The sequence below is a fragment of the Cryptomeria japonica genome, chromosome 9 (assembly GCF_030272615.1).
Source record: "Cryptomeria japonica chromosome 9, Sugi_1.0, whole genome shotgun sequence".
NCBI classification, from domain to species: Eukaryota; Viridiplantae; Streptophyta; class Pinopsida; order Cupressales; family Cupressaceae; genus Cryptomeria; species Cryptomeria japonica.
The window spans coordinates 387,230,363-387,251,409 of NC_081413.1; the positions used below are offsets into that span (position 1 = coordinate 387,230,363).

The window sequence follows — 21,047 nt, forward strand, 5'->3', positions numbered from 1 at the left end:
AATCTGTGCCTCCTTGACATTTATCCTTAAAACTTGGTGCAGATTGTAGTTAGTTTAACCATTCATATTGTGCGCCATGCTTATCTTAAAGTCTTTCTATTGGCTGAATGCACATTACTAGGGTATATACCAGCAACTTGCCTACTAAGTGGAGATTTGAAGTGGTTAAACTTTCAATATAGTGTACCTTTTTACCTTGAATTTACTCCTTTAAGAGCTGACACTGATCACTTATAGGATTGTCACTGTAATTTACTAAGACTTTAGCCTAGTTTCATTATGTATGGTGGTATTTTCTTAATTGTTTGATACTTGTTCTATTGCTGATGCTTTGCACTTAAACCTTTAACAGCTATTTGGCATTGATTTCTCCTGTTTGTGTGGAGGTTTGGGAAGGTAAAACATTCTGAAAAGTAAGCCTCTGCCTTATGAACCGCCTTTGCCACCTTTCCCTTATGTTACTGTGTGCTGATCTGTTCTTTGTTCAGTCTTTTCCTGTATACCATCATTTTTTTGTTCCTTATTGGACTCGAGGAAATGATCTTCACCCTGTAGAATCATTAGAAAATAGGACCATGGCAGGACAAACTTTTATGCAGATTTACTGGAAGGACAACAGTTTAGTTGAACCTGATGCAAACTTGAGGATCAACTGACAATTGACTAGAAAAAGAGAGGCCTGAAAATGGAGTTTTTTAGGTGTACCTGCACAAAACCTAGCAGCTAGCTAAATAAAAAAAAACAAAAAAAGGGATAATGAAACCCTAGAGTGTGGTAGTAAAACAAAACAAAACTGAAAATTTGCAAAAACACGGACATATCTTTCAAACACTGCCAAAAATCTCATCCATTCAGCTCAAAATCAATAAAAAATCTGTCAAATCACCTGAAATTGCAAGAAATGTTGTCAGTGCATCAAGGAGTGAGAGCTGGAAGAGTGAAAGTGTTGCAGACAAATGTTTTGTGCTGGTTGATGAGTTTTCAGGTCAGAATATTGATTACACAGTGCGTTCTTCACCAAAAAAAACCACTGATTTTTGACAAAGACTTGCCCTTGAGCTTTTGGGGTGAGTGACACGAGAGCATTTTTGACTTGCAATAACTTGCAAGTCAGGTGAGTTTTTTGAAAGTTCAAGTCAGGTGAGTTTTTTGAAAGTTTTTAATCTATGGTTGTAACAACTCTAAACTGTTAACCATACACAAAAGAAAAATATGTGCATCTTCTATAATTAGATATTCTAGAGATATTTTCCAACTTTTTCAACCTTCCTTTTTTTTAAATTCTTTGGCGTGTGATTGTCACCCATTCTTATTTTGGTGGTTTTACCTTTTTAAAGAAGTTCCATTTTTGTCTACTACTCTTACAGCTTTTTGTTGTATTTTCTTGGTTCTGTGTTGAATAATGCAGATGGGTTTGTGGTATATGGGGACTGTGATGTGATCACCAAGTTGTCAGATATTGCAAAGTCTATGGGTCAATCAACTGGTTAGTGATTCACACATTTCTATATTTGAGTATTGACTATTGTTTATCAGATGAAAACAATAAATGAAATTATTTGTTATGAAATATGGGTTCTCACTTCTCTGTACAGCCATCATTTTTTGGTTCTGGTGAAATGTAACCTTTGTAATTCTTTAATGGATTTTAACAATAACAAGATTCTAAGTATATGTTATGGAGTCTGAACCTTGTAAAAGCAGCATTTACCACTTTACTGCAGATTCTGTTTGAGAATGGGAGGATGGGAATAATGTTAATTGTAGCTGATTTGAGTATAAAAATATTTGCACCTTTTTAAGGGAAAAGTCATAGAAAGTTATCATTTTACAAATTTTCATACCATTTACTAATGTGTATTCACGAGTTAGTATGATTCATGAATCTAGGATTTCTCTGCACTGAATGCTTTACTCTTACATAATTTGGACGTGCTGGTTGGTCTTGATTTGTGATGAATATTTGTTGTGGTTGATAAATATACTATTTATGACAGATATTTTCATGAATCCCTATTTCAAATATGTCATGGTGGATTCTGATTCACAGTTACAGTTTACTATTGATGGTATTGACTATGTTGGTAAATGAATGTTTCTTTACAATATGCAAGGTTTCACGTACATAGATCATATATAGGAAACTGAACGTGTATCTTATATATTGAAATGCTTGTAATTTATTTTCAGGTCCAAACCAGTCCCCACCTTAAGGCCATAAGCTTTGAGGAGGATCTTTTCATTTTTGTAAAATAAGGGGCGATGTCTCTTGACTTCTGGTGTTATAAGATATGATGGTTACTAATGCTCTAGATGTGTTACTCTTTGCTGCTCTTTACTTGTGCTTTCCAATATACTTTTATTTATGGTTTCTTAGTTCTATGTTACTCTTAAAAGTCATGATCACTATTGTACCATTCTTTTAAGAAGATTCTCCTCTATTTGAGGGTGTTTTCTTCCATGAATTGGAATTTTGTAATATGACCCTTTGTTACATAATAAAGTTTATTTTGTTTATAAAAAAATTGTTAATATTTGATAGTTCCGCAGTCCATAATATTTAGAGGAAAAATGATCTTATCTCATCTTTCTTATCAATTACAAGTTCCTCAGGTGTCAACAATACCATTAAGAAAGAATGCAATGGGTGGGAGTGGGTGTGACAACAAGGAGATGTAGTAGGAGGAGAAGATGAAGATTCAGTAACTGCTGCAGCTAAAATGTTTGCCACCAGCAGGGGAAAAACATCCACTTTCAAAGAATTTAAATGATGTTTCTTCTTTGAAGCTTGGTTTGTAGGTTCCACAAAAACCCTAAACCACATGGCTAATGAGAACGAAGTGCTAGTTGTAGCTTCAAAGGGAGACAGTTTATAATGAATGCAAAAATGTAGGAAGTGGCAAATATTGCAAACGACTTATTTCATAGAGTAATTTTTGTTTTTGACGAGTCAAATTTGCACTAAGGGGGCCATACCTAAAATAGAGTTGCAAACATCAACGATTAGGCAAAGACAAAATTACAAAAAGAAAAAGGACTAGAAATCCTATTTGCTACTCCTGGTTAGCTTCTTCTTCCATGTCCTCTTGCCCTGTGCCCGTTGAGGGGGCCTGTAGTGCAAGTAATGGAGGTCTTTCCACCACTCAGACCATTCCCATAAGCTTCTTCAGGAAGTTGATGTCCCTGCAAACCTGATGGTGTTGAGCCTTCTCATCCTCCTCCGTCAACCATATCAAAAAGGGGATCCATGGGTCATTGTAATGGAGGGTAAACCATGGCCAAGTCCTTGCAGAAGGATGGAGTCCAAATCCTCAAACTGCCATGTTGTGATAGAGCTGCATATCGACCCTCCACTTAGTCTTAACCAGTTTCTACACGAGGAACTTCACCATGACCTTCTCTTTTGGAGCTTGGAGCAGCCAAGCCATGAATAACGACACCACATCACTGTTGACCCTGTAACGATAAGTTGAGGCGAGGAAGGCTTCTTTGAGGATGTATTTAATGGCATCCATCCCCTCTGGTTTTGGCATATTGAATATTTTCTTTAGCCTTTAATCAGTAACCTTCCTGCCAAAGGCCATTTATTTCTCCAAGGCGCTAAGGCAGATCGTCATATCCATCTTGAATGCCTTCTATTAATAAAGCCTTCTGTCACCCTTTTACTCCTATTCAATTAATTCTCCTCTACCTCAGGCATAAATGCATTGTCCTCGGGTGTCCTTACTGCCAGTTCGATTTCTCCAATTTTGAGATTTAGTTTTGCCATATCTATGACATTGACGTTCACATTCATATCCATGGCCACCTTCAATAGTCGCTTTGCCTCAACTTTTCCCTCTTGATAAGTGTGAGAAATTTCAAAATCTACTAGTTGGGCTAGGCTGAGCCAAATTCATGGGAGAAGCTTTTTTAGCTTCTAATTCAGTGTATCTTGGCACCAAATTGCGTTTATCGCAATCAACAAGTCCTCCTCTAGGTGGAGTTTCAGGAACCCCATTCTAATATGTAATAGAACCTCAAACAAGGCCATCATTAGCTCCGCTTCATTGTTTGTTCCAGTTGGTAGTTTCTTGGCCTCGATCACTAGAATCCTACCTTTGTGTTCTTTGGGCACACATCGTGCCTCAGATGGCCTTGGGTTACCTTGGCAGCTTCGTCAAAATTGACTTTGATCCACCCCGCATTAGGTGGAGTCCATTGTACGTTTGCTTTTGGATTAAAGGAGGAATCAAGCCAAGACGACCCCTAAATGGGGGTTATTTTATAGAGTAATTGGTTGAATAAAATTGAGCTGGTTATGGGGCAGCTTTGTAGAACAAATATGTTAATTTTATTTAATATTAAATCTAGTAATTTCACTAGCTAGAAGGAATTCTCTTTGAGTACAAAGTTAGCCTGAACCTTATTGTTGGTAAGTTCGATTATGAATGTTTCATTTGAATTTGCACTGTAGCTGATTATAAGCTACAGTGCAAAGTTAGCTTGAACCTTGTTGTTGCTAAGTTCGATTATGAATGTTTCATTTGGATTGTGCAAATTACCAGATTTTGATATTAAATAAAATTACCAGATTTGTTCTACAGTATGAAAATCTTTCATTTCCTGGTAATTTCACTAAGTAGAAGGAATTCTCTTTGAGTGCACATTCATACTTGTGAAGAAATTTTCCTTGAGCAGGGATTCCATATTGTCATGAATTTCCTTGACGGAGATCCCTGACCTACAAGGATTTCCGACCTTGTGTGTTTCCTTCACCATGAATTACGTTTCCTGATATTACAAAGGTGACCTTCAAAGCTCCAGGACTTTAATTTTCAATCAGTGATTATCCTTGGCAAGGACAGACTCTTACACTTCATGGATTAACCTATGCATCAATCGGATTGACAAGACTTTGCCTTCCCTACCAGAGCTAGGAGTTAAAATTGAATGCCAAGTTAAATAAAACACAAACCTAAGCAAAAACAGCTACGCTAAAAATAAAAAAGTCGGGATCCCCATTTGCAATGGGGTGCTGTGTGAAAAACGTCACAACACTACCAAGCACATTAGAGTTTGGAGGAAGAGACATGATGGGTCCGCTCGAAGCCATTTCTACACCAAGCCCAATGGAATGTCTACCACAACCCACTTGCTTGCTTGGCAGCTTGTACTTGCTTTCCCCATTTACGTCTATCTTCCTGAAGTTGCAGTATCGGGGGGAGCTTGTAAGGGGGTTACTTGACTCTGTAAGTTCCCTTATTGTCCTAGGCTGCAATGATCCTACTAGGATGGCCTCCTTATGAGCCTGCTTGCTGCCCATCATTCATAGAAGATGTGGAGTAGGGAGGCGGGGTAGGGTGCTTTAAGACAGCTGTTCTCCCTCCATGCAGTCCTCCACCACACATCCATGGTTGGAGATCCTTATGTTTATTAATAGTCCTCAACATAGGGGTTGGAAAGGAATTCCCAATAGGGTGCCCTTAGCCGTTCTCTCCCTTTCACAATGTAATAGGGTGCCCTACTAGCTGTTCTTTCCCTATGTGCCATTGTAGCAGGGTGTCCTTAAGCTGTTCTCCCTAATTTCAGAGTCCTTTCCTTACACTTTTGTGACAGACTGTTGCAGTGCTGTTATGTATAACAGAGATGTGCATATATTTACATATATAAAGCTAAGGTATGATCTCTATATTACCACTGAAAATTGGAATGTTAACAATTGTCAATTTGGTCTGAATGCTGTTCCTTCATTCTATTTATCTCTTATTTGATGGACTGGTGATGTCTCATGAACTGATCTGCTCTTATGGGTCAGTGCTTCTGATCCTTGGTTAGATAATTGTCCTTCTCTGCATTAAACTCAGAATCTGAATTTCTATTCCCTCCTCTTCATATTAATTGATTACTCTTTTTATACCTTGATATCTCATTGAGGAGACACATCTCCTTTGAAAGAGATATCCCTTAAAAGGGTCATGCTTCTTCGTTTCTGTCTTACTATTTAAATCAGATTTGCACTTCTGATTGTAGATGCAAGTTCTGTTTCAAATGAAGTTCTTTTCTCCCTTTTATACCTCATGTTTCATGGAGTCACAACTTTTCATTTCATGCCTTTTAACCATTCATTAAACTTAACTAAATTTTAATTATTTGAATTTTATTTTATATTTTAATTTTTATTCTTTTATATTTTTCATTTTATTATTAGTATTTATTATTAAATCCTATTTCAAAATGGGGACATTACACTATACTCCAACAGGTAAGAGTATGGTAACCTCAAGGTTCTTTAATTCTAGGCCTTTGAAATGATCACCCCTGTTTTTTATTTTAGTTTTGTTGATAGAATAAGATGGAAATGCAGAAGTGTTTGTGTTTAATGTTTCATTCATCACGATGTTGTATGTATTGATAATAACATAGCAATGAAAGAGAATAAACTTTTCATTGCATCAAATCATTTTAATCTCCCTTACAATATCAGAAAACATTGAACAAGAGTCTGAAATCAGACTTAAGAAATTAATTGCAGACCTGATTACAAGCCAAATAGTGCATTTTCAAACATCTAGTGAATAGAAAACTCATTCAAATTTCTCTGAATAACTTAGTACAAATATCAAAACTACTCCAAATTGCTCTTTCTCATTAACAAGCCAATCCACAATGCAAGGACACCTCAAAAAGAAGATTACAGATCTCCGTTTAGTGCAGATATGAGTCCAATTTGAAACCAAAGGCAATGGGAATTTAGCGCCCACCTAGAAGGGGTGATTTGCCTCTAGAAAATCAATACTTCACTGAACCTCCCAAGTGAATAGTCAAAAAGGATCGTCCAGCCATTAAGAATTCAAAGAAATAACACCCAAAATGATTGCTATCAATCTCACGGAGATATGAGCAGAAAAGTAATATCTAGTATCTTTGAAAAAAGCACTCTTGCACTTAGAAAAATCATCTAAACTTATCAAAACTCAAACCACACTCCAAGATAGCTCACACTACACCAAAATCATAAAACTCATATCAAAATACTGAACAAATCTTCATCTTCTTCAAACCCAAAATCACCCACAAAGGCAAAATCAGTATCACTGAAAAATTCCAACCAAGAACACCAGACAGCTAGGGTGGATGTTTCACCACCGAAAGCAGCAACCTAGAAGAGGGATTTCGTCCTCAACTAGGAAAAGAAGAACTCCCTGAACTCATTTAGCAGCATAACATTAAGTTTTCAAATTTTCTATGTCAACATGAGAGCTCAAATACAAATATATAACATGAGGGAAATGTTGGGGCAATTTTCATTTCAATTTGAATTGCTTTCCCTCTCATTTCACTTTTTGAAAGCAACATGAAATAACCCTAAAATGTTCGACCCATTCCTTGAGCTTACATTATAACATTTTGATAACACTTTATAATCCCAAGTCTTGGCGCCCACATAAAGGGACATAAATTAATCTTTTAAAACTTATAAAGCTCCATCAATCCGTGGCATCCATTTTTGAAGTCTAAACTTGCCTTTTAAAAACAACTTGAAGTCACCTCAATCCTAGGCGTTTAATAGGGGAACACTTCATGAACCCATCACCCTCACTTGAGTTATAAAGTAACTTTATAAAAGAACTTAAGTGACATAAATCGATTATCACCTTAAAACCTTAGAACTCACAAGGCATAGAATTGGAAAGCATTGAACTGTGAATTGAGAGGAGATAGAAGCCAAGACCAAGTGCTAAAAATAGGACTTACTAAAAATAGATATTTTTTTGGAATACTTTGAAAACCTTTGCTAGAGCTCTCCTTGGTACACTGAGTCCCCTAACATCCACTTAACCTACGGGAACCTGGGAATAGGCTAATGGAAATCTCATGCTAAATTAGGTGCAAGAAGGGGACATTACATTCTTGATTGTATGTGGATATCTCAGTGGTATGATGTGTATTTGTGTTGTATCTCTCCTATTTTAACTATGTATTGCATTTGCATGTATATTCTAGGGAATATTTCTTGGATATAAATTCTCTTTCTTTCTTTCATCTAACATTTGTTTTTGTATTGCAGGTTTGACTTTTGTTGACTGTTCTGCTAGTGATGAAACCGTTGATTTGCTGAACAGGGTTTTAGATATTGGTTGCTGTGTTGTTTTAGCCAACAAAAAGCCACTTACAAGAAACATTGTAATTGCTTGCCCATTTGTTTAAAAAAATAAATTTAACAGTTTTTCATAAAAATGAGATGAATAGATTGTGTCATGGACATTCAAACTATATGCTTTTGGGAGGTATATCCGACTAGTCTAATGTTCATCTTTTCTGTTGAAATATGAGTGGCATACAACTAGCTACTTGAGGTGTACATAAATGTTTTTGCGATTGATCTCAATAAAAAGTCACTATTAAAGGTTGCCTCCTATCTATCAATATTTTAGATATTAGTTGCTGTGTTGTTTTAGCCAACAAAAGCTACTTACAAGAAACATTGTAATTGTCTACTCTTCTTTAAAAAAAAAAATATTAACAGTTTTAAGGAAAACAAGACCAATGAATCTTGTAATGGATATGCAAACGCATGCTTTTGGGAAATCTATTGAATTGAATACAACTATCTATTTGAGATTGTAATATCCCTTGCTGATTATGGCTTCAAAACGCTGAAGATAGGCTCAAGGGATATTGTCAAACAGTTTGTATACTTGAAATGTACTTGCTGATACAAATTTCTGTTTGTTATGCTATGAGTTTTAATGCTGCAAATGATGTCTTTGAATGCTTCTAATGATGCAAGATTGAGCAACAAAGTCGCAGCATGCTATGCCAACCCTTTTCTACCTATACATGCATATAAGTGACTGAAAATGTGCATCTACAACAACTAGGAATTATAACAAACACTTGGCATGCATTCTCATATGATAATCTAGAGCTCAATCAATATAAGCATTACATCAAACAATTGGCATGCAACTTATCCCTCCTTTATTGAGTGCAATCATCAAGTACAATTCTGATATGAATGGCGAAGACTCTTGGCTTACAGTGAATGTTCAATACAATGCCAAATCTGATATAAATGATTACCTACAGCAGCAAGTCTAGATAACAATGCAAATCAACTCCAAAAATCATGAAGAACCTGGTTATAGCAGTGCTCAAGGTAGCAAGAGTAATCGCTGAATATTATACTCACAATCTGCAAATAGATGAAGTCTGATATAAGAATCGATGGCTGTTAGTGTGTTTCTCAAACCCACGATTTTCTCCTGAGTGAATATGAATATTTGCGCCACCAATGCCTCCAATAATTTGCTTGTTTGATTCCGAAATTCCACTATTAATGTAGATGTGAACTCTGTTTGAATTCACCAATCTTGAAGGAATGGGTTTCTGTACAGCCTTCACTAATTCCAAGGGTTTTCGTCCTTAGAATATCCAGTCACTGATTTCCAGCAACCAAGGAGAAATAGTTTCAATATCCAATTCTCATAACTCCAATAATAACCATTATATCTCAATTCTGCAAACACCATAGGGTAGCCCACTGCATCCACTGTTCATCTAGATGCCTTACTAAAGTAGAAAGGGTCCCTCTCAATCAACCACTGACTTACTATAAATAGTAAGTGTGCGATACAGAGTCAAACAAAGGCCAAACTCAACCAAACGAAAAGAAATCTTGAACACTTCTGACCTCCGAAATGGAAATAAGCCTCCTGCACTGCCAACTAGGACCCTCTAACCGTCAGTCTTAGCCTGCGAGGGCTAATAATAGGCTTATCCAATCATAAACCATATCATCCCAAAAAAGGGGACATTACAGAGATGCATTTAATTGTTTAGCAGTTGATCCCATTCAAAGGTCATTGTCAAAAGTTTGCCTACTGTCCATCAATATCTCTATCATTGTTCACTGATACCACAAGTAATGATCAGGTGACATTCCAATGTTATTGTTAGCATGCTTTCTTAGTTGTAATAGTGGCATTAATGTTAGTGCTAGCTAGTAATTTCAACACTTCGGGTTTAGTTTCAATTTGTAATCCCGGATGTGATTCCTTTCAGTTATTTAAGGTGGCATTTGCTTGGAAGAGATCAAAGCACCTTTATGTATAAGGAATTTTATTAGTTTAAATGTACTGACAGATAAAAAAGTTTTAATGAATGTAGTTATATGGGTTCCAGAGCATGTTTGGTGTTTTCCCCTTTGTTGTTGATTTCTATCAACTTTTCCTTCTTGCTTTACCTATCCATAGATAATTATAAGATTAGAGCAGGTCTCTTTGGCTGCGGTTTCCATTTTTCCCTATTTATTCTGGGTTTTGTATCCACTCTATTGGGTGATTTCTAGGGACTTAATGTAGTCATATTTCTGAGATCAGTAGATTGACATTGGATCATTCTCATAATTATGTCCAGTGTGCTTTTTCTTGCTCTGTAAGCTTAAATATTTGAAATTTTTTTGCTAAGCTTAGTCTCCAAAGTTTCCACGGTGATAATTCGTTCATTTTCCTTTTATATATATATATATATATATATATAGAGAGAGAGAGAGAGAGAGAGAGAGAGAGAGAGAGAGAGAGAGAGAGAGAGAGAGAGAGAGAGAGAGAGAGTATAAACAAATAAGGAAAATAGGTCTGTGGGGATTAAAGAGTACAATCATTTAGAAAAGAGAAGCAGTAGGGTAAAAAGATTTAAAGTCACGAATCTTAACATCAAGTATAATAGAAATGTTTTTATCAAAGAAAAAAATGATTAAGATTTGAATATAGAGTGAATGATGTAATGAGAATATTAACAAATAATTATTTCAATCTGATTAAACATGTGATAAATCATACAATGTTAACGAAACAATGGAAAAACAAATATAGCTACATAAACTGTATGAATAACAAAATATGTGAAGGAACATTAAAAGCAGAATTGTTGAACACAATGTACTATTGAGAGGGGGGTGAATCAGTGGTTTCCAAAACTCTTAAACCTTTTCATACTAAGAGAGAGTACCGGTTAGTGAAACAAACACAAGTAAACCTATCGATGAGATAATGCAAGACTTCACAATGCAATCAGACAAAGGCACATCACATGACACTGATATATACGAGGAAAACCCAAGATGGGAAAAACCTCGGTGAGAAGTGCTGCTGGAGTCTACTGCTCCAATCCAGCCTCACAATGAAAACCTTTGGTTACAACATTTAGGGCACCAACCCAAGGAGTACCACTCCTGCTTTAGGGCACCAACCCAAGGAGCACCAACCCCTGCACTGAGCTCCAACTCAGTGATCTTTCATGTACATAATAAATTACAAAAGTAATAGTCTGATTACAAGTGAATCTTGTAACCACTGCATACACTTTACCCTGCCGGTTTCTCACCTCCTCTGCCTCACTGGTTGACTTCTAGTCTTCCCTCTCTCTCTCTCTCAATCTCTCTCCTCACCTTCACTTGCTGCTGCTGACAGACCGATTCTTCCTCTTCTTGTTGGATGATCAGTCAGGACATACACCTGCTGCCGGTTACTCTGCTCACTACCTGCCGGGTCTTCTCTCCCATACACATATGCAGCTGCTTCACTCTCCACTACCTTCCAGTTGGATTGAACACTACCAGTTCCCACCTCTGCAACTCACTTTGCAGTTTGCTGGTTTGTTTGATCTTGCCGGTTAAGCCACTGTTAAACCCTCTCACCGGTTTAACCTTCCCTGCTAGCTCTTTTTTTCAGATGCTGAGTTCCTTGACTCTTCTCAATCTTATCTACTCTCTTCTCTGCTCAGAATGACTCTCTTTCACCAACCAGCATCATCGGACCTCAATCTTTGATCCACATAAGTATATGAGCTTTCTCGTCAAAACGTGAGTTTGAACTTAGGCGTGTTAGGGTTTGCTCACCGACCAAATTGGCGTACTAGATCCAATCAAATCTCTTCTCTGATATTGTGGACCTGCAACAAGTCATCCATTGCTGCCAATCTCATGGCTTCCAATGCATATTCGCTATATTTAGCAAATGCAGCAGACTGATCACTGACCCGCTTCTATCCACCACATTAAATGGTCTCGCGGTTATCTTTCCCAGGATGATAAGTTGATCAGATCTCCTGCTTCAATCAACTCCTGAGGGGGCGTCCTTTGATTTGCCTTGAGCTGCACTCTTCTGCAATCTTTGATTTACCTTGAGCCGCACTCTTCTGCAATTCCCCGTGATTGTCGCAGTCAACATTAAATGTCGACCAAATGCCAACAACCTCATCGACGCGACACGTCACCGACCTCTGCATGTTTGCCACTTCAAATCCACATGGCATCCCTGTCGGTATCCATCTCAGCTTAGACCTCTGTGTCGGTTCAGATAGGATAACCGACCAAACACTTAACTGGTGCACACCTACCGGACATCTAACCCTACCGGTACACCTTACCTTACCGGTTGACCTTCTTGCCATCACCATCTCTGTCTTGCGGGTGTATCACATTTACTCGAACATCAACCATGCTGGTCCTCAGCAACAATCTAGGATGACTCATCATGTGCATCTTCTTCAGATTGAGAGCACTTCACATTTGTCTCTCAGTTCACTTAGTTGCATGCCGGTAACCTTGTTTACCGGTTGCGACACTAGATAACTTCATGCTGTCAACCTCCAACCATCTCCATCGGTGGCAACAACAATCTCCACCTGAGCCTTGGTAACTCCAAGTGTGTAACTGCAAAGATTCATCTTCATCTGACCGATACCCTTTTCAACTAGTTTGCCAAGATGGCAAACCCATCGTCTCAACACTTCCTTCTCTGTCCCTGCAACACATCTTGACTTCTCATGCTGATTCGGTGTTCATCTCAGATCTTATCCTTTGGAGGCATCCTCATCTTTCACTTTACTCATCCGGTCTATGCATCCAATCACCTGCCTTTGCTTACTTTGACTAACTTATCCTGGAGAGTCATAATGTGTGTCATGTATGTTGTGGGATAAGCAAGGTATTACCATTTACCGGTGGGAGGAATAGACAACTGCACTTCAATTGCTAAACACTGGTGGAGGAGGATCTATGTCACCTGCTGGCTAATGGAGTGACATCCTTGTTATTGGGTAGATGAAACATCCCTACAATCCTCAGGCAATATTCTTTCTTCAGTCTTCTCTTCTTCCAAGGACAACATCATTTATCAGTGGGAGTCCTGCTAGATTGCAACATACTAACATATCGGTCAGTACCAACATGTATACTAACATGTTCATCCACTTGACTCTAGCTTGCATACTGGTTGGCCTCAACTGCACATACTACCGGTTGACATCCATGACAGTAAAACCAGTTGACATCAATGACAATACTGCACATACATCTTCCATACCGGTTGCCACTCTATACCGGTTGACATCAATGACAACACAATGCCAACAAAAATTTCCAGGACCAAAGAGATCTCAACTTGTATTTATCACAATAACTAGTAGCGAAACCCTTAGAAAAAAACCTCCACCACAAAAAAAAACCCTAACTTATATTAATCACAATAAAAATGTTTGGCGTTATCCCCTTTCCTTGTTGATTTCTATCAACTTGTCCTCTTGCTTTTCCTATCCACAATATAATTATAGTATTAGAGAAAGTCTCCTTGACTGGAATTTCCATTGTTTGCTATTTTTTCTGGGCTTTGTATCCACTCGTTAGCGTGATTCCTAGGGACATAATTAGTATTCATATTTATGAGATTAGTAGATTGACATTGTATCATTCTCATAATCATGTCTTCATTTTGTTTTGCTGGGGGACAACTATGTATGTGTACTTGGCATTCAACATCTCTCCTATATACTTGGCTAGTTTACATTTGAGTCTTTGACTGCATGTATCTTCACAACCTTGTGTTTTGGTGAATAGATTAGCATATTTAAAAAGCTATGCCCTCTTCCAATTTCCTCTCCTATAGAATGATAGGGAGAGAAAATTATATTAATCTAAACAAATAAGAAAACTAGGTCAATAGGGATTAAAGAGTACAATCACTTAGGAAATAGAAGCATTAGGGAACAAAGACCTAAAAGGTTCTATATATATATATATGCTCAAGCAAGAGTCTTGACTTGATTTTTCAGTGACTCTCTTGCACTCTTGGCCAAGTGAGAATCCTTAACTCATTTGACTTCAATATTCCACGCAATCATATTACCTTAAGGTTTTGTTAAACATCCTTGACCCAATTTTTTTTTGCCTCAATTCCCTCAATCACTAATTCTTCAATCAAAAATTCCTCAATATGTTGAAGGTCACTCATACAATTCTAGCACTGAATGTTTAGATTCTAGGAGTGATGTATTTTGAAGTTGGCTGCCTTTGTTTGCTGGTAAGCTTGAGCTTAGAAGAGCCCCCTGGACTAGGATTATGTAATATCCCAGTAATTTTTTTTTTGAATTTTCAAGGCCGATAATAACATCAACAAGGAATTAGCCCGTTAAGGTTAGAAAACATAACTGAAACCATACTGGAAAGTAACCCTTCCACTTTCTGATCACCAAGTGCCCAATGTGGGAATGTGAGAGCATACGGTGTTGAGGGGATCATTAGCATAAGAAAACTGAAACATAATGCAAAGCTTGGGCGGCAAGCCACCCCCTTCCGCTAATCCAGCGGGAGAACAAGGAAACTTGGCAGTAAACCAGCCAAGTGAGATACACAAAATAAGAATCACTCAACCACAATATTTTAGTGGGAGGACTGCAATTATATAATAACCTCAATTCGACCGCTTATGCAGCGGGAGGACCATTACACAAGCTATCACTCGACCACTTACTCAGTGGGAGGACTGAAAATTACAACGTTGCTGAATATTAGGCGGCAAGCCAGCCTCTTCCACTTATTCAGTGGGATGAGAGTAACAAAAATAGAACTGGTTGGTAGTACTACTACCTAACCTTACAATAATAGAGATGAAAGGAGGAGAGTAATGCAGATTTCTACAATAAGAATGTAAATTTCTGTTACAACCAATCTGCAGGCTGAAAGTACAAATCGACAGCCTATGGAAATACCAAAATGCTCATAACTCCCTCATTTTACAACCGAATCAACTCAAACGAGTCCCAAACCCACAATATATCACTCACAATAGCAACCAATCAAAACTACAACCCAAACACCCCTTTATTTATTTTGCACGCATCCCAATGCAAAAACAGAAACCCACGCTATACCTAGGAATTTCGATTTGGTCTAGGAAATTCAAAGCTTAATTAAAATTGCTAAAAACTTACAAAATGTATCGCCATTGCTGGGAAGGAGGATAGAGCTGATACCCATAACCGTCGGTCGCTCCAGCAGAAAGGTGTGATCGAAAGTGTGCTTCAGCCATAGGCAAAACCAGCAAGTCTCCAGAATCACTTCAACACCAAAAATGTCTATGGCAAACTCTGAGAATGTAGGAGAATACAATGCACAACTAGGTACTGTATTTCATGTACGAAACCGGGTAGCACTAGGGAGACGCACTTCGAAGCCTCAATCTCTGTCGCCAAACCGGCAGCATAACATTACAATTTTTCAAGATGGAGCAAATGGGAGCCCAAGGCTCTTATTTATAACTTCACACACCTCAAACCCAAATGCAAATTCCTTCAAATTCAATGCGTTTCATTTGCATTTCATTCCACCACATGTGGACCCCAAGTGTAGCGCCATTTCCCACAAGTCAAACTTCACGCCCAAGGCATGGACCCACGTTACACTTTGGCTAATATTAGAGATAAGTCATAAAAAATAATATCTCTCTCAAACATTTGGACATCTCTTTATTAAACATGAAATTCGCCAAATACTTAGGAGAATATAGACATTAATCTCAAATTTGATAATCAGTAGCAAATAAACAGATTAATGAAATATTAAACCTTAGGATAAGGAAATAATATTAAATTGTGTCACATATGACTCCCGTACTGATCATTATCAAAACTAGGATGAAACTGAGCCAGGACGACCAGAAAACTGTTGCAGAATTAGAACCCTGTCCACTGCCAAAAATAGAATTATGCCACACTGCCACTTACTAAAAATAGTAAGTCAAGAACTAATGCTCCGAAAAGCATGATCTTCGCATCCAGAGGCAAAGCATGGAGAGCTCAGTAGGACCGTATCACCAGAATAGCCATTCCCTGACTTACTAAAAATTGTAAGTCCTCGTTTCATCAATGCTGGACCCTTATTCTTCATTCCACCTAGCCTACGGATCTCAGGAATAGGCTTATGGACCACTGAAAGGTTGTCAATGAGAAGGGGACATTACAGTCCGGCCTCCCCAAAATTGCTTGTCCTCAAGCAACTGTAAGGCTGGATGTAGTAAAATTTCCTCATTTTCCCAGGTAGCATCCTCTACTGGTAGATTCTTCCATTTGATCAAGTATTCCCTGATCACTCTTCTCCTCAAGGATCGTTCCCTGAATTCAAGGATAGCTTCAGGAACCAAAACCAACTCTCCCTCCTCATCAGGCGGAGGTAACTCAGCTGAAGCAACAATATTATGTCCCAGGGCCTTTTTAAGGCGAGACACATGAAATACATTATGGATCCTGCTGCTTGCTGGCAATTCCAGCTCATACACCACTTCTCCAACCCTTCTGCTGACTCTGAAAGGCCCGTAGAATCGTGGCTTCAACTTCTTAACCCCACTTTTCTTGAGAGTAGACTGTCTATAGGGTTGGAGCCTCAAATAAACCATGTCATCGAGCTCAAAGGTGCGCTCAATTCATTGCTGATCAGCATACAACTTCTACTGATTTTGTGCATGCTGGAGATTGTCCCTCAGAATCCTCAGAATATCCAGACTTTGCTGCATCATATCCTTTGCCTGAGGGGTTCTACTATCACCAAATACCAAATCCACGAAGCTAGGAGCTTCATAACCATACAATGCCATGAATGGTGACATTCAGATGGACATGTGATAGGAGGAATTGTAACAATATTCCCCTAGGTGAAGCCACCTCACCCATGTATTTTGCTGCTCCGAGATATAGTTTCTAAGATAACCTTCCAACCACTTATTCACTATCACGGTCTGCCCATCAGTTTGAGGGTGATAACTGGTGCTTGGAGTGAGCATAGTACCACACAATCTGAAAATTTCCTGCCAAAAAGCACTTAGGAACTTTCTGTCCCTATCACTCACAATGTTCTTCGGTAAACCATGTAATTAGAACACCTCTCGGAAGAACACTTCAGCAACTTGTGCTGCTGTAAAAGAGCTGGTGATGGCGAAGAAGTGAGCAAACTTTGTAAGTCTGTCCACCACCACATAGATGCTATCCTTCCCTTGAGCCCGAGGTAACCCCGTGATGAAATCCATGGAGATACTCTCCCACTTTTGACCGGGAATAGGCAAGGGTTGTAACAAACCAGCTGGTAGAGTGTGCTCATCTTTGTTCCTCTGACATGTATGACACTTCTTAATGTACTTCAAAACATCACTTTTAAGTCCCTTCCAAGAGAATCTCTCCCGGATCTGCCTGTGTGTTTTGAAATAACCTTGGTGACCAGCAAGGGGGATGTCATGGAAAGTCTTCAAAATCTTCTCTTTTATCTTAGATTCAGCTACTATGAAGATTCTTCCCTTGTACAGGATCAATCCCTCAACCAATTTGTACCTTTCATCATGAAAAGTACCTTCTATAAGGCTGGTTGCAAACTGATTTTTGGCATAATCAGCAAGCAACAACTCTCTCCAATCAGCAGCAAGCTTGCAAAGTGAGCTTAAATGGGGTCTTCTGGATAAGGCATCTGCCACCACATTGTTTTTACCCTTAACATACTCAATGTCGAAATCGTAAGCCTGCAGCTTACTCACCCATTTCTGCTGTCTCTCATTCAGATCTTTTTGATGCATGAAGTGTTTAAGACTATTGTGATCAGTCTTAACAATGAATTTACTCCCCACCAGATACTGCCTGAACTTTGCAAGGGCATGCATTATGGCAAGCATTTCCTTGTCATAAATGGAATACAGTCTCTCAGGACCTCTCAACTTTATGCTCTCAAAGACTAGAGGATGCTTATCTTGCATGAGGACCGCACCAACACCTTCTCCAGAGGCATCACACTGTAGCTCAAATGGCTTGGTGAAATCAGGCAATGCTAAAACCAGGCAGGAACTCATGATCCTTTTAAACTGCTCAAATACTGTTTGTGCCTTTTCGGACCATTCAAAAGATCCTTTCTTTGTAAGATTTGTAAGGGGGGCAGCCAACTGAGAATATCGCTTCACAAACCTCCGATAGAATCCACACAACCCAAAAATCCCCTCAAATGTGTTATGTTTTCAGGAGTAGTCCAATCAATGATGGCTCTAATCTTTTCAGGATCCATCTTCACACCACCCGCACTGATAATGTGACCAAGGTAGAGCAACTCTTTCATCCCAAACTCACACTTGGCCTCCTTGGCAAACAGGGATTTAGATTCTAATATGCTCAACACTTCATCCAACTGCTGTAAATGTTCTTTCCAAGATTTGCTGAATATTAGTATGTCATCAAAAAATATCAAAACAAACTTCCTTAATTGTTCTTGGAAGATTCTGTTCATGCATGACTGGAATGTAGCAGGTGCATTAGTCAACCCAAAGGGCATGACTAGGAACTCAAAATGCCCAAAGTGGCATTTGAAAGCAGTCTTCTCCACATCCAATGCTTTCATTCTAATCTGATGGTACCCTGACCTGAGGTCAATCTTGGAAAAGAACACTACCCCATGTAGCTCGTCAATGAGCTCATTAATCCTTGGAATAGGATACCGATTCTTGATGGTTTTCTGATTCAGGGCTCTGTAATTCACACACATGCGCATGGTTCCGTCCTTCTTTCTCACCAAAACAACAACCGAAGCAAAGGGGCTTTTGCTAGGCCGTATGTAACCCATGTCAAGCAATTCCTAAATTGCTTTCTCAATCTCATCCTTCTGCTTCTTAGGATATCGGTAAGGAGTAGTCATGACTGACTTAGCTCCTTCTTCAAGCTCAATAATGTGTTCGACACCTCTTTCAGGAGGCTTGCTAGGAGGTGGATTTTCGAACACCTTGCTTCTCTTGGTTATCAAAGCTTGAATGTCTTCAGGATAATTTCTGTGCTCCTTTTGTGGTTTTGAAGGCATGACCATGATTTTGCTTCTATCCTTGATCATTGCTGAAATATCTGAGGAATAGCTGCCCTTATCTACCAATGGATTGGAAGGCATTATCAAACACTCTGCTGCCCACTCCACCTGATTATGGTGGATCAGCCTTTCCATTCTTTTCAAGGATACCACCTTAAGTCCCCCATACGACATTCCTCTCAACACTACCTTCTTCCCTTCTGACATGAATTTCAGCTCCATGGTTTGTAGGTTTAGTGTGATCTCACCAAGAGATCACAGCCATTGAATCCCGAGGACTGCATCATCAGTCCCTCCAATGCTCACCACAAAGAAATCATCTTTGATTTCATGATTTCCCAACTTCAGAGACATGTTGGAAATCATTCGATTACAGGATATAGTGGAGCCATCTGCTACCATGACTTTGAAGCCCTCAACTTCCTCTGCCACTAGTCCCTTTTTTGCAACAATCCTTTCATCAATGAAGTTGTGTGTTGCACCTGTGTCAATGAGAGTAATGACATGATGCTCTCCAATCACACCCCGAACTCTGAAGGATTCATTTTTGTGAATGCTCGAGAGTTGAGCAACCACCCCTCTATCTTTTGACCCAAATTCAGGCCCTTCAGGAACCTCTTCATACTCACCGTCCTCAACTTCAGTTTGCTGTTCTGAAATTTCAGAATCTGATCCACCTTCTGAATAGAATTCCATCTGATGCAAATTCCCCTTTCCATGACACTTATGTCCGGGAACCCAAGGTTCTCTGCAAGAATAACAAAGATTCTTTCTCCGGAGCTCTTGACGGAGCCCATCATCCATACGCGGAGGGAACCTCTTGGTTTGATTCGTGAACTTCTTCTTGTCCTTTATGAAAGGGAAAGGCTTGGACTGACTTTTACTCTTTGGGGCAGCCAACTCCATACTTCTAGATTTTTTAATAGCTTCTGCCAGGGTGGGTGGATCAAAAGCTTTGACCCATCCTCTCAAAGGTTCCTCAAGTACTTCAGTGAAAAAGACAACCAACCGCTTCTCTAAGATGCTACTCACCATGACTGACAGGTTTTGGAATTCAGTCACGTAAGTGTCCAATGAACCTTGCTGCCTGAGTTGTGCAAGTTCTCTAAACTTCACCTCTGGATCCCAGGTGTCGATTCTCTCAATCAGCTTGTTGGTGAAATCAGTATAGGTGGTGATTAAGTTATGACCAAGGGTGACCAACCAATGGTACCACCATTCATGGGCCACTCCATTCAAGTGCAAGGTAGCAAACTTGATGGCATCCTCCTCCGGCATAGGCCTCAAGGACAAGTAATTGTCCAACTTCTGTACCCATGCTCTAGCTGTACTCTTAGCGCTTCCATCAAAGTGTGCTAAGGTCACTCTTCCAAGGGCTTGCTGATAATCTCTTGGGGCAACAGACTTATAGTCATTCCTCCTTCCTCTCTTCATTTTCTGATTCATAAACTGATCCAGAGTTAGGATATCTCGGATCTCACCAGGAAGAGAAGCATACTCCATGTAGCTGTTCCTTATTTCATCAGCTGTGGGTATCTCTGTTTCAGCTTGTTGTACTTCTCTTGGCAAAAATACAGGTTGTAAAGGCCTTGGGGCTGAACCTCCATTGTTACTCCCATTGTTACTCCCATTTCCATTGCCTACAGGAGCATTAGAAGTGCTGGCTTGCAGTCCATTGTTGGGCTGATTAGGGACCCCAACAACGTTTTGGTTGAGCTTGGCTAGCAGTAGAGACATCATGTCCATCATGGCATTGAATTGTCTCTTTGCCTTCTTATCAGGCGCCTCATTTGATTCTGTAGTCTTATTTGCCATTGAATCCACTGAATCTGAGGTATCTAGATCCTTCCCTCTATTTCTCAGTACTTCTGAAAATGTGTCCTCTTCGGGCACTATAGGAATCTGA

The 21,047-nt window shown here is 39.1% G+C and overlaps 1 protein-coding gene across 5 annotated transcripts in view; it reads left to right on the forward strand.

The window, feature by feature from the left end:
• LOC131072799 (uncharacterized) overlaps positions 1–21,047 on the forward strand; it is a 276,797-nt gene that overhangs the window by 64,568 nt on the left and 191,182 nt on the right. For all 5 annotated transcript variants that reach the window (XM_058009068.2, XM_058009060.2, XM_058009093.1 and 2 more), the window contains exons 3-4: positions 1,409–1,486; positions 8,051–8,166. In XM_058009068.2, coding sequence (XP_057865051.2) covers positions 1,409–1,486; positions 8,051–8,166 — 194 coding nt within the window. The remainder of the gene's footprint in view (positions 1–1,408; positions 1,487–8,050; positions 8,167–21,047) is intronic.